Source organism: Teleopsis dalmanni, chromosome 1 (genome assembly GCF_002237135.1).
Source record: "Teleopsis dalmanni isolate 2A chromosome 1, ASM223713v2, whole genome shotgun sequence".
In the NCBI taxonomy this organism is placed as follows: Eukaryota; Metazoa; Arthropoda; class Insecta; order Diptera; family Diopsidae; genus Teleopsis; species Teleopsis dalmanni.
The window spans coordinates 198,134,357-198,149,528 of NC_051846.1; the positions used below are offsets into that span (position 1 = coordinate 198,134,357).

The 15,172-nt window shown below is 29.9% G+C and overlaps 1 protein-coding gene across 1 annotated transcript; it reads right to left on the bottom strand.

Moving 5' to 3' along the window:
- Nucleotides 1-2,477: 2,477 nt before the first annotated feature.
- LOC119673501 (enhancer of split mgamma protein-like) lies at nt 2,478-5,999 on the bottom strand. The gene is made up of 2 exons (XM_038084800.1): nt 5,804-5,999; nt 2,478-3,084 (listed from the first exon to the last, which is right to left on the bottom strand). The coding sequence occupies exons 1-2, from the start codon at nt 5,987-5,989 to the stop codon at nt 2,536-2,538; spliced, it is 735 nt and encodes a 244-aa protein (XP_037940728.1). The 5' UTR covers nt 5,990-5,999; the 3' UTR covers nt 2,478-2,535.
- Nucleotides 6,000-15,172: the final 9,173 nt, after the last annotated feature.

A 15,172-nucleotide genomic window follows, 5' to 3' on the forward strand; every position in this document is an offset into this window, starting at 1 on the left:
GCAACAATCAATTTCAACGCTTACTTTATTTTACTCAAAAATGCTATATATACATAAAAAAGATATAAATTTAAATAAATAAAAAAAAAATATTAAATTAAATGCTTTTATAATTAAAAGTAAGAACATCAATTATTTGCTAATGCAAGCTACGTAAGAACAAAAAATTTATAAAAAAATTTTAATACTAAAATTGATATCTAAAAAATTATTTGTATATAGTTAAAATAAATAGTTTTAAGCAAAAACAATGAAATAAAACACCGAATATATGTTTATAATAAAATATATGTTTTATTTTGAATTGTAAATTAAATTTTTAAACAAAAAATATTACATTTAAAATAAAATAAATAATAAAACAGAATTATGCAAAATTAAAGCTTAAAGTTCAATCATTAAATATATTTAATATACAAAGCATTAAATTATTGTATTGGAAAAAAATAATTTTATTTTAATTAATACAATATACATGATAGCTACTATATGTATATTTTCTGTGTTAATTAATTAATATTACAAGAAAAAAAGAACATTAATGAAAAAGGCCTAAATAATAATTAAGCAATATTATTTCATAGTAAAATATTTTATTTTTAAGAGGCGATAAGGTTATTAATATGTAAATTAATAATTAAAAATACATATATCATATTAAATTCATAAAATATATATTATAAAAAAATGATATTAAAGTTTTTTTGAAAAATTTTAATTATTATTTAATTATATTTGGTATAAATACATATTGTGGCATTAATATTAAAAATATAAAAAAAAGAAATTATGTTCGAAATGAGCATAAAAAATAAATGAATTATTGAGTGAAAATGCTAAAGTACGTAAACAGAGGTTTTTCGTGTTATATTATTAAATAAAGAAATTTAAATTTTTTAAATATTTTAAAATTAAAATAAATACAAAATTCGCAATTAAATTATCCACATTATTAATTCAATATAAAGTTTAAATAAAATCTTCTGTTTTGGTTGATACGAGGTTTTTTAAATTTTTTTTCAAGTGTATTAGGTAGGTGTCAACAAATTGGTTTTTAATTATATTTCTAAGTATTTTTTCACATTTTAAAATATTTTTAAATTTTTTTTATAAGCGCTTAGTGCTTGCTTTTGCTTTTAAAAAGCTTAGAGGGATTCAAGGTGAGTTGTCAATATAATCGGTTTAATTATTAAGTGTCAAGGTGTTAACTTAAATTTATATATTCCACAATAAATTTAGTATTTTAGACTAAAAATTTTCACGAGAACTATGTAGGTGTTTAACATAATAAGTCAATAAGTCTAAGTGGATCCTTAAAATCGCCGGTATAAACCCAGTAGTCGTACTTATTTTTAAAATCATAAATAATATAATGGAATTGTTTTGTTATAGAGAACTGTAACTGTAACTGAGCGTCTACATTGGCAAGACTTTGGCAAGTTTTTAATGTTCCATTTCAAATACGTACAATTTTGGAATTTAAAAATTTAGAAATCTATATAACTTAGTGAAAAACTGATAGTATATGCAAAAATCTTACCAAAGTCTAACTAATATAGATACATTGTGAAGAAGGACAGTGATGTAACGAAAAACTATATATTGTAGAATTGTTTTCAGCTATTTCTTTAATACATGATTTATTTTTGTTTAGTTTCCTTTCATAATAAAGTACACTACATAATCGAAAGACTAACTATATAATATAATGATAAAACAGCAGTTATTCTACTGCAATATAACATATATATTTGTATTTCAAAGTATTTGAGCATAACGATATTCAAGCAATTGGAGTGAAACAAAATACGCATCTCCTATATTACGAAAGAACGAAGCCTTCCATGTACAATAAGAACTGTTCTAGTTCTTACTAGGACAACTGTCTTAACTGTAACTGTCTTATGCAAGACAGTGAGCATGACATAATATGACCATTCGTTTACCTCCCATATACTAACTAGAGTTCAGTCGATTGTTGGACCGCATTGAAGTGGCTAGGATTTTCTGCATTGATCTTGTTTGACTTTAATTTAAATACCAGTCGTCTCTAATTTATTCTCACTCCTAAACAAACTTTCACACTATTATTACCTATCCACATCTTAATCTATGCATACGCCTTTTAAGCTATTTTCTCAATAGAGTTCTGTAGGCTACAAGAAACAAAAATTAAAAAAAAAGGAGTTCGGAAGTTAACGTATAAATATATTATTCAAAACTGAGCTTTATTCCTAAAACGATATATCTTATTTACACTTTTAAGACTATAAAATCAGTAGATGTATTACAGTTGTTACTTACTATATAAGGAGACTATTTCTAATTAAGCAAACATAGTTATACTTAAACTTAATCTACATTAAAGCTTAGTCCAAGCACTTTTCACTTAACTGTTATTTTAACATATTCAGTTTAATGAAACTAATATAAAATTATACTAAAATTAAAATTAAGCAATTAATTTCACTCTTCGAAGCATTCTTAAGCTTAAGTTTACATTCCTTAAATAATATTAGATAAGCATAACGCTACTTAGCCTGACCATGGCCGCCAAACGCCCTCCACTTTTATAGCTCTGGCATACGGATGCAATCGTATTTTGTGTGTTGTTGCAACAGTTGTGGTTCCGTAATTATGCGCAGCAGGTGTGCTCTGAGCAGCAATTTCTGCACCATTCATGTTTGCCGTTGATGTAACGAACTGTAGTTTTGGCGTAAACTGGCTCATAGCCATGGCATATCTTTGGTAATTTGCTGTTGTTGCCATACTTCCACTGGGTGTAGCTGCATTCACTGGTAGAATCACATTTCCTGCAGCATCCTTTCCTGTTGGCGTTGTTAAAATATTTGGCACATAATTTGCAATATGTTTTATTAAATCACTGCTAATACTGCGATCGTATTTATTCAGAAATTGTGAGACCTCCGCTGCACAATGCTGAAAGCCAGCCCAGAATTTTTCCATATTAATGGTTTCATTGTTGCGTACGAAAAGTGCATTTGTTTCACGTAAACGATGCAAATGGCGCACGGTTAGTTCAAGTATGTCCGCTTTCTCTAGCTTCGATATATTTTCCCCATCCTGTGTGCGAAAGTAGAAAGGAAGTGGATATAATTTATGTTTCAAGACATTTAAGTTTCAAATTAGAAATTTTTTGAAAATATTACTGGTTTGTGCTCTCAAATTGCTTCTCTTCTATGAAAATTGCTTGAATGTATAATAAATATTAAACAGAAATAAAATAACTTTTCATAATAGTTTTTCTCAACAAAAGTTTCTTAAGTTCTTAAAATTCCTCCACAATTTATTTGATTCCAAAAAGTTTTTAACTTTATGAGATTTGATAAAATTTAACAATTATCATATAAATATATATGCACAAAAATTCTTTGTATTGTTATTTTATGGTCTCATTTTTAATATCTCTAAAAATATTTGAAATATAATTGCAAATTATTTCTTGAAAACGAATTGGAAATAAAAAGATTTTTATAAAATATTGAGAACTATCCATTAACTAGAAATTTAATTAGGGGGTATTTAAAGATAAAAAACTGAAAAATTTTTAAAAACTTCTAGAAAATTTTTCTGTAAAAGATCAATCAGTTTAACTGGATGAACTGCAATATCATTTTGCATCAAAATTATTGGAAGCACACATTTCTTGGTAGAGGTATTATTCTTATAAGGATAAATAGATCATTGGATAGATCATTGAATGGTGGAACAGTTAAAATCGTAAAAAGGCGAATACTTCACTGCCGAAAAAATAAATTTCCTGACTGTAATTCAATTATTAACCTATTAGAAATTATACTGCACACAACGACATTTTATCTGCAATGAATTATTATTTATTATATATATATAATTCTTCGAATTTTTTATTATTTACATTCCCAGCGGAATTTGTCTTTCTATATATTATTTAGAAATAATTAATAATAATTAAATAATAATAATATGCAAACTGAAAGAACTGGCAAGCAAACTAAGAGTCTAACGTCAACTATATGAACCTCACGTATTCTGTAATTTAGAATACGTGAAATATGATAAAAAGCATATTGTAGAAGTTTAGCTACTGGAAAGACTTAATTCTTTTTAATTAACTAAAGAGGCAAACTGACATTTCATTAACTATTCAAGACAGTCACCAACAGACTCATTACTCCGATCAAAATTTTTACGGAATTTTTAACTTCAGGTAATGGTTCGATCTGAAAAATATCATCAAATATTTTATCAAACTCTTCAAGACAATCTTGAACAGACTCATTGTACAGGAGAGGGATGATATTAAAATTCTCATAGGAATTCTGTTAGAACTCTTTAGGTTAAGGTACTATCGGAATAAATTCTATTTATCAGGGAAGAATACATATATCTGCTGCTTTTTTCAAATAGATGTTACAAATAGACGTACGAATATGTACATTGATTGTAAATACTCAAAATATATAATATATAAAATATCTAAACAAAACCATGCAAGATGCTTACATTCCTAAAAAAGCCTAAGATCGATTAGAACAAATGAAGTTAGCATAAAGTGCATAATATTCACTACATAATAACTTTAATGTACATATAAAATTATTGCAAAATCTATATGTTAGTCTGTCTTTTACTTGAAACGTTTTTAGTTTTACTGTCAGTTATACAAATAGTTAAGTTCCGATGGCAATTGTATGGGTAGTTCCGATTTCTCCTATATCGTTTCAATCACATTAAACTTTTAGTTGTCCAAGTATTTCATATAAGAATATCAAAGCTGGAAAGAATTTTAATTCTAAGACAAAATAAAATGCCTTGAAATACTTTTAGGTATAGGGATGAAGATATATAAGTTTGTTTCTGGCTGGTATGGTCACTTTCAGTTAAGAATACAGCTCCATAATTTTTTTATCCAAGCATGAATGACATACATAATATGACATGTATAATATAAAACATTTTTAAGAATTAAAGATGAAATACAATTTAATAATTGGGTACTTCCAAATTCAAAAATCAATATATAAAATAAATATTAAATTGGTGAAATTTTAAATAGTTATGTATTAATTAATTAATATATATTATTAAATTAACTATTTCAGAGGAAAGGAATTAAAAGGATTACATTATTATTAAGAACTCAATATATTTTTTGTATGAACACTCCTTTTCGCTTGTCCATACTATATAGTACTACTATATGTATATAAGGGTGGTTCTTAATTATTTTCTAGTACTACAATAGATTCTAAAAATAATCTAATTAATTATGTCTATTAGTCTGTTGAATGAAAAAATGCGTAAACGTAATATATAATATATAAAACCTTTATTCTACAACAGCGAAGCTTATTTAAAAAACCCTACAAAGTTCATTGGATTAGCTATGATCAAATGTCTGTCAGTTTACTAGCAAGTCAGGTAAATGATAAATGCCGTCGGGTACTGTTGGTGAGTTAATACGGCTAGGATATTCAATGGAATTTCTTTTTAAAAACAATGGTACTTCCTACAATTATAGAAGGATGAAGAAACTACTTCACAATCTTTTAGAAATATATATTCAGGAGGACTTCAGTCAGATTAAAATTTTATTTTAAAAAGTGTTTTAAACTTTATTAATGATTTTAAACTTTTCGAGTTTTGTACGATTATACAATGGGTCAATAGACTTATGATCGCAGTTATAAACTATTTTATTTTTAATGATACTCTAAGGATTCAGAAACTTCACTACATCTATTAAAAAATTCTAAAAAATTTTTCTTTCAATTTTTAAAGATTTTTTCAACAAACTCACCGCTTTCAAAGTTCCCGTCATTAGATCCTTCAGTTCATCCAAACACTTGTTAATTCTGGCACGGCGTTTTCTCTCCAGCATTGGTTTCATTATTTTACGGTACTGATAGGTACGTGACACCGGTTCTAACGGTAGAGAATTTAATAAAAACTGATGATTTGGCGCCATTTTCTTTAAAAACTTCATTCACACTATTTTGAAGTAATTTTAAGCTTTGGTTTTATTTTTGGCTTTTGTGTTTGTTTTTATATTGTTTTTGTTTTTTTTTTCTCAAATTCACTGATTTTGGTGCATGTAATTTACAAAATAGTTTGCAAAATTTTCAATTGGTTGGTTTCGCGAGCACTTCTTAAGGTTAACGTCTTGACACTTTCGCGTTGTAGTAGAAAATGATCGTTAAGTTGTTGATTGGTACAATTTTATGTAAGCACTTATCTCTTAACGCTCTCTTTGCGAAAGAGATAAACTTGATATTTAGAGCACAACAGTAGCTTGACACGAGCGCAGCAAACAGGCTTGGCAAACAGTCACACACACCGTGACGATGCTTCAAAGCTGCGGTGCGGTGCGGTAGTGAATACCAAACTTAATGCCGAAACACGTTCCAAGAAGAGTGAGCACTTAAGAGTAGGAAATCGGCTACTGAGTGTGCTACTGGACATAACAGAGTAACAAACTTCTACGTGAAATGCTGGGAGAGGAATTCCATTTTTATGAATGAAATCTGCTGATGATTTCGATATGAATGAAGTGAGCTTTGTGCGCCAAAACACAGCATAAAGTGAAAAAAAATTGCACAAAGTATAAGCACGGAAGGAAATGACAAGCGACAAAGTATGCCTTGTGTTGTTAGAGCCATGCCTGCCTGCCAGAATTGTATGTATGTATGTGTGTGTGTGTGTGTGTGTTGGGTTTGATATAAGCGCACAAACAGCGTGCGGCTTTTATTTGTTTGTTGACGTTCTTTATTTTTTTGTTTTGAATACTTTTTTTTTCTTTGTGAAATATATGGCAAAATTACATTTTGTTGTTGTTTTTATTGTATTTTATTATTGTCTTTTGAAGATTTCTTCATTGTTTTTGTTTTCTAGTTGGAAGTGTTGTGAAAATAAACAAAACAATAAAATGAGAAATTGTTGGGAGTGCGCTAATCTCGTTACGGACGTTGTTTCGGAATTTGCTTCTGTTTTTTTTTTGCTTTTTTGGTTTTGGTTAATATGTTTTTGCGTGTGTTACTCAAGGCATTTTTGCTGTGTGGTAAAATATGACAATGACTCCCGTGGGATAGTTGGCGACTTCAAAGTGGGCATAAGCACCAAGCAATAATATTGAGTAAGAAAAAGTATCAGCGGAAATGGAGCAATAAATAAAGAAGGAATTTCAAAATAAAGACAAACGCAGATCAAAATTTTTATGTTTTTGTTTTCAAAGAGTTTTAATGAATGCAACCATGTGCAGGTTTATTCCACCTTACTAAGTGGATTTTATGGATCTATTGGTATGCAAAATTTATAAAGAGGTGTTTCGAACAGTAGTGAACTACAACAACAAAAATTATTTAATATTATTTTAATGATTTTAATTTTGGGCTGACCATACAGCTGTTTCGAGTATTGCCAAATATCCATCGTCAGCGGTTTTGGAAATAATTCTTGTATATAATTATTCGTAAATAATACTTTTTTTTTGAGACCGCATGTACCAGGAATCGAACTCGTCTAGACAAAATTTGTAAAATATTTATAACATTATATTATTATATTTCTTAAACATGTTAAATTCTATCATCATATGAGATCAGATCAGATCATATGAGGTTATAATAAAAAAAAGAAAAGAATAATTAGTGGACAAATGATCTTGACGTATGACGGTTTTCATATGAAGTTATAATAAAAACAAAAAAAAAAATAATTATTGGACCAATAATCTTGAGGTATGATGATTTTGTTACCAAATAACAATTTTATAGAATGCACACTTAGGGATGATTATCAGACACTTTTCTTCAATTTAAAATCAGCACCACTTGTTAACGTAACCGTAACTAAAAACATAGTCCTTATATCATGAAATTCGGTTAAGCACATTTTTTATTTTGATCCATTCTATGCAGGTTTAGCGAGATTGGTGAAGTTATTGATCTTTATCTATTAGCTGGTAAATCTTATGATTTTTCATTGTTGTAAATTTAGACTTGCGATGATGCAGGTTCAGCCTAGTAGTATATAATTTAATTTTGATAGTCTAGTGTTCCATAAGAGCCAATAATATATTAAGATATCTTTTTTGTTTTCATAGAATAAATCTAAAATTGTTACTTGACCATAAAAGTCATGGTTATACTAGCTGCTCTGGCGATATTCACCAAATTACTGTTAGTCTGTAGCACATAGATTAATTCCAAATTCTATGATATTTACTAAAAAGGTTATCTTATCTATATTACCTGGCTGCTGTGACTATATTTAAGTAACGTGTGTCAGTGCCACCACGGGCTTTGCTGTACAAACCAAAATGAAAATAACGTATAAGTTTATATAGAGTAGTTAAAGTAGAATAGTGCAAATAAATAAATAGATCAAATCTAAAATTACAGATTTGGACTATAACTGCCATACCACCCTGAACCTGGCTTCTGTATTAACTTTTAAACAATCTCTGTTAGCTTTTAGCGTATAGATCAATTCTAAAGGATATGATATTGAATATAAAGGTTATGTTATCTACATTTAAGTAACTTCTGTTAGCCTGTGGAGCATAGATCAAACCGAAAATTATATAACTGGACTGTAAACACAGTGCCACCGTTGGTTTTGATGTAGAAAACAAAAAAAAAAAACAAAGAATTTATAGAGTAGGTTAGATAAAGAAGAATGATTAAGGTAGATTAGTTAAAGCAGATTTGGTACAGTATATTGAATAGAAGGGATTAGCTGTTCGAGTCGCTCGAATATATATACAAATAGTTGAACTGTTTTCGATCATTTGAGGTGTTTGATATAAGATTTGGAATTATAAGATATTCAAGCAACTTGAGCATCGTGATATTCAAAATATGCTTTGAGTAAATCAATAATGTCTATTATTAAATAATAAATAAAAAAATGAAGCTGATTTGTATGATTCATACTATTTAACATCAGCGCATGACAAATTTCTGCAATATGAATCGACTTTATTGACTTTATCTCACTTCTGGCAGCGTAACAGTTCCCACGGTGAATAGCACAGTAACATGATCATGTTGAATCACAGCATCAATGATGCGATAAGGAAAAACAAAAAAAAAATCTAAAGCTATGCGAGACTGACAGTCCAACAAACATCAGTTTCTGCTGATTAGACAAGCACAAAACATAAGCAACATTAGCAACACTGGCAACAGTCGCAACTGCAGAAGCTATAACATCAGCAACAACAACAACAACAATAGTAACTACAATATGAGGAACATTGGCAAGTTATAAGAATAACATAGTGGCAGCTAATACGATTGTGCCCCGCAAGCATTTTCACATCTTTCGAAGTGTTCTTATGACAATAAAAGTAATTGAAGCTTAGCACCGAGCACTGAAGTTGCTGGCTTATGTCGAGTGCTTACAATGTTGAAAGGAAATGTGATTTTCACTACTGCTATGTTATCTTGCGGGTGGGCTAGGGGAGTAGAATATGAGGAGAGCTCATGAAAGAAGTTTCCATTTACAAAATCTGATTAAGCAGAAGACAGCAGATTGAAGACTTGTTGCGTAATTTTTATCTAAATTTTTTTAATATTTTTTTTATGTGAATTTCAAATGCGAGCAAAATTTACGACTTTTGCGCACAACATGAAAACTCACTTGACACAGCTTAAATAAACAAATAATATCGTAAAATATTTTATAAACAATTTTAATTGTTTACTATATATCACTTATTTCTCAACTTAATGAATTAACGATAGCTTTTTTTTACTGTCAAGTACACAATTGAAAATTCTTTTCAATACAATGTAGATAAAGCTCTTGAGATAGAAGCAAATGGAAGACAGTGAAGAAATTAATTCGCATTTTTTTTTAATTAGAGACAACGTCACTAAAGAACTGTTACTAAATTTAGTAGATTACATATTGAAAATGCCATTGAAATGTATTTATTGAATTACTGAACTAATATTATATAAATTGTACAGTAAACCCCCTAGCACCTGTCTCACAAGCAGTCAATCTTCATAGTTTATATAGAGGCTAATGTAAAGCAATACTCTCCTGTGAAATTTTTATAAAATAATAAATAAACTAATAAATTTTTACACATCAGAGCTTTATCTGTAATAAATGCTTTCATAAAAAGGCCGATATCTGAAAGTCCTTATTCTTATTTGAAATGTACGGTTAAATGATACTTTTTGAATAGTTTATTTGTGACTGATTTAACTGAATAGTGCTTTAAGAGTAAAAACTAACAATATTAAAAATGCGAATAGAATGAAAGAGTAATTGTTTTGCATGAAATTTAATTTGTTATAAGTTTTTTTTATCAATGAATGCAAAATATTACAATATAATCAAGCGACTTACATTAATTAAGCCCTTTAGCTCCATTGAAGCACGCAGTCACTTTTCAATTTGGCTAAAATTTCTAGCTTAAGAAAAGTAAGAAAAAAAAAATAAACGAAAAAAGTGCTATACTACGACACTAAAATAAAAGCACTAAATAATGAACTACTGTAATATAAAATCCACTTGATCTACAAATTTCTAGTAGTGTAACTGCAAACATAGAGCTACCAACTCATACTCTGACTTTACGTATGCAATAGTTTGTTAACAGTTAATGTTGGTTTTCATTCCCTCAGTTAGTTATCAGTTACCGATGCTCATAATCTATTACTCTTCGATTACAGAACAGTAGTTGGAGACGTTTTGATGTATAGTCGTAGGCTATGTTTATCATCAAACAGATTTGTATAAAGCGAAGAGACTGGAAGCGAAGAGTTGGTCAATACCGACGTTTATAATCTATTACTCTTCGATTACAGAAACAACAATAATGGAACGGTAGTTGGAGATTCTGTGATGTATAGCCGTAGGCTGTATTTATCACCAGCGAAGAGACTGGAGATCGTTACTAATTAAATGTATTTAACTATCCTAGAGCATTTAGTGTGCACTATGGTCACTTCAGGCGACTTAAGCAAATTGAGCGATCAAAAATGAAAAATGATTAGTCGTTGTTCCATTTTGTGTACCGCTGTCGTATTTCATAAGCAAATTCCATCGATTAAAAACAACATCTTATGCGTTATTGTCCATGTAGAATCTGAACGGTTATAATTGAGTCAGAATGTAAACAATATAAACAATGACTTATTCCAGACATATACGAATCCGTTTAGTCAAAATGTTATTGGTCAACATTTAAAATGATAATCTTAAGGGGGTTCAGATATTTTGGTTTTATAAAGATATGTTAAACATTGCAATTTATAACATTTTTGTTATATAATTTTGAACAGTTAGGATTTAAAAAACATATATTATTTTTATGTGCTCACAAGCACAAATCCAATTTTGTAAGCAATCATTTTTCTATCATTCAAGACTGAAAAAATATTAAAAGAAGCTGGTACGAGTAATAAAAAAGTCATTAGCTAATAGAGCATGCAGGGCAATCGTTTGATTTATGCATTTGAAGTGGAGCCGCTGTCTGATGCCGGCAACGATTGCCGCACACTCGAAATCGCACCAATCGATTTAATGCAATTCAGTTGCATGTCATGTGCATTGCACGCAACAAACTGCAAAATGTCACGTCGCTGGGAAAGAAAGACTGGGGAATGTGCACCAAATATACTGTGACACTTACCACACGAATGACTACTGCAAACCATGTGGCAACCGTGGGAAACTGTTTCAACAGGTGAGGAGTACGCTTGGCACTGCAAACGCGTTCTGATTATTATGCACAAGTTGGGCGAAAAAATTTGTATTTCAATATTTCCACGAAATATTTCAAGTTGACACATAAAATCGTTCAAACTTTTATTAAAAATTCACAAAAGCGTGTTAAATTGAGTTATGGCAACGGCGCTCAAACATTTACATATAGACTAAGAAAATATTAACAAATCTTGCATATGATTAGTTTAGAAAATATTCCACATCAGAATAATGATATATATATGTATATATATATGTGCTTTTATTCTGCTGACATAAAAAATTAACAAAAATTTTAAATCCGTTTCAATCATCAGCAATTAATCTCACGCATACTTTTATCTCACGCATATCATTCATTCATAAATTCTAGAAAATGCTGCACTGCTGGCATAATCTCATACCGCAATCGCCAAAGTATCTGGTATTGAGTGTCTTTGTTTAAACAATTTTCGAACTACCGCAGTTACAGCCAAAGCTAGAGTCACAGGCGAAATTGGAATATCAATGCTGACGTTGAATAATCGGTATTTAATTTCTGGAACGTTGCTATACTTTAATAAAGCTTCACACAGTCATTTTATTATTATTACTGTTTATGTTAGGCTAGGTGAGGATAAACCTATATACCTATTATAGGAGTCATTAACGTTCTACGAGAGTTATATATAATCTGTAATAGATCTAATAAGGTGTAGCGTTAATGACGTGTATCTTTGAAAAGTACACGCAGGTTGCAATAGAATATTGTGGTAATCAATAGTATTCTCCAAAGTCTATTGAATAAAGAATAATGTGTAATCGACCAAATAACGTAGTGTCAGTGATGTTAACCTTTAAAGAGCGCACTCAGGTTAGGATATATTATTACAATAGCCTTAGAGATGCTGGAGTAATGGTTAGATAAATATTGGTATGACTTTCCTTATCATTCTGAAAGGCACTACTAAATATAAAACACAATCGTTTATTTAACAATTAAATTGGTCATCATTGGTTATGTTAGATTTGTGTAAGAGGAAAATAGAAAATAAGGGAACATTGGTCTACTACGAAAGGTAATGATAAGAAAAACTGAACTATAGTGATTTAATAAAATAAATAAAGTACATAAGTTCAAATGTCTTCTTAATCGTACGGCTTACTAAATACATAAAAACTCTTTGTGCTATAAAAGAAAGTCAATAACGACAAAATGTTCTTATTTAAGTATGTGTAATACTATTTTTATGAAAGAATTTCACCCATTTGGCATATATACTATATAATCTATCTAACGCAATTTTGAAAAGTATTTATTGCTTACTGAAAGGACTAAATACTGGTATTTTCGTGTAGCAGATAATTGCGACACTAAGTTTTTTAATTTCGAAGACTTAGGTCCTTTCGTTAAGCAATACAGATTTTTCCATATTCAAGACATTATTTCACATGTAAAAGACAAAAGCGAGGGGGAAGAATGTTTTGCGAGTAATAATCGAAAGTTTTTGTCAGCAAAAACCTAAAGTTGTTGATAGTTTTAAAAGAAATAATGCATCACATATATTATATGTTATGTGGGGTCCCAAATACAAGCTAATATCTTTGAATATTCAAAGAACAATCGAATAAAACTGGAAGCAGAATAGAACAAGTATAATGGCAACAAAACATCAGACAATAGACCAGAAAACCAATGTTTGTTGTGTTCAGAAATGTCACACAAAAAAAACACAAAAATAACTAAAACTTATTATTTTGTTAAAACATTAATATCTTCACGAATATCTTAGATACATTGAATAGTACTCTTTCTATTGAAACTGAAATTCAATTAATATGGAAAAAGGGTCTTATGATCAACGGTATTCTGAATAGAATTCAATACACTTAAAATCAGTTAAAGATAATAGATGGATTTCCAGATTGTTAAAGGACATAAATAGATAGAAAGACCTGTCTTCATCAAACACTTTCAAGCATTTCTAGTCGAAATGGCATATGAAGAAGCAGAAGGCCAGCCATTCTCATTGTGTTCACTGAAAGCTGGATGAAGGTACTGCATGCATTTTCAGAAAATCGTTGAACATGGATAGGTTGAAAGACAACAACAAATGTTACTTTAAAAGGGTTTCATTAACACTAACACTGACAATGGAATTGGCATATAAAGAAGAAGAAGAACTCTTAATCTTCTTGGGGTCACTGAAAACCGGATGAAGATACTGGATTCATTTTCGTAAAACATACACAGATGGGAATAAATTTGACAAATGTTATATGATCACTAATGTTTACAATAAAATTGTTATAAAAAGATAAACAACGATTCTCAAACTCAATTGGTTGATGGAATGTCAGATGAAGGTACTGGTTGCAATTCAAAGCAATTGTATGACATACACAGGTAAGAAGGTAAGAAGCTTTTAGATATCTTACTATTTTGATTAAGTATTTACAGTCTATATTAATCCAAATTTATATGTATATATGGTATACATTAAGACCGAAAGGTTTTCGGATATTCTCATTTAAAATTCGCGCGCTGTATATTTTTCGATATTTTAAGTAAATGTAGTTTGGCAGCAATTTCCTTAATTACTATTGCAAAAAATGAGCGCGATCTGTCAGACAGTTCGTTTACGGCAGCTGTTTAAACCAGTTCACCTCAGTAGTGCGTTGCGAAAAAAACAATGGAAAAAAATATTGAACAAAGAGTTTGCATCAAATTTTGTCTTTCGAACGAAATTTCGTGTGCAGAATCGTTGCGAATGCTACAAAAGGCTTATGGGGAATCAGTTTTATCGAAAACTCAAGTTTATGAGTCGTACAAAGCCTTTCAGGACGGTCGTACGACCGTCGAAGACATGCCGCGTTCTGGACGACCTTCGACCTCTACCACCGACGAAAACATTGAAAAGGCAAAGGAAATCGTGTTCAAAAATCCTCATGTGAGTGTTAGAGAGATAGCACGAGAGCTAGGCATAGGTCGTGAGATGGATCGTTTGATTTAGGTAGACAATCCGTGTATGCACTTCAACACTAGGCTTGTTACGATTCACCTCAGATTGATTCAACATTATCAAAGATTTTAAGGCCAAACATTCAATAAATACCATCGAACAGCCACCGTATTCACCTGATCTTGCACCGTGTGACTTTTTCCTGTTTCCCAACCTCAAATTACCACTCAGAGGAACGCGTTTTGAATCCATAGAAGACGTAAAACAGAATTCGCAGAGGGAACTCAAAGCCATACCGGAAAGCGCCTATAAAAATGTTTTGTGATTGAAGAAAACGTTGGCATTTGTGTTCGTTCTAATGAGCTATTTTGAAGGAGATAAAATAAATATTGATGAAGGTTAAGAATTTTGCGTTTTATTTAAAATTTCCCGAAAACTTTTCGGTCACAATGTATGTTCATATATATATAACATGCATAACAAAATCTCTTTTTTGAAGTACT

Bases quoted from the DNA above. Each gene is read 5' to 3' on its own strand.
- LOC119673501 (XM_038084800.1), bottom strand. From the start codon at position 5,989: ATGAAGTTTTTAAAGAAAATGGCGCCAAATCATCAGTTTTTATTAAAT. The intron at 3,085-5,803 runs GTGAGTTTGTTG...TTTCGCACACAG, and splicing joins TGACGGGAACTTTGAAAGCG to GATGGGGAAAATATATCGAA.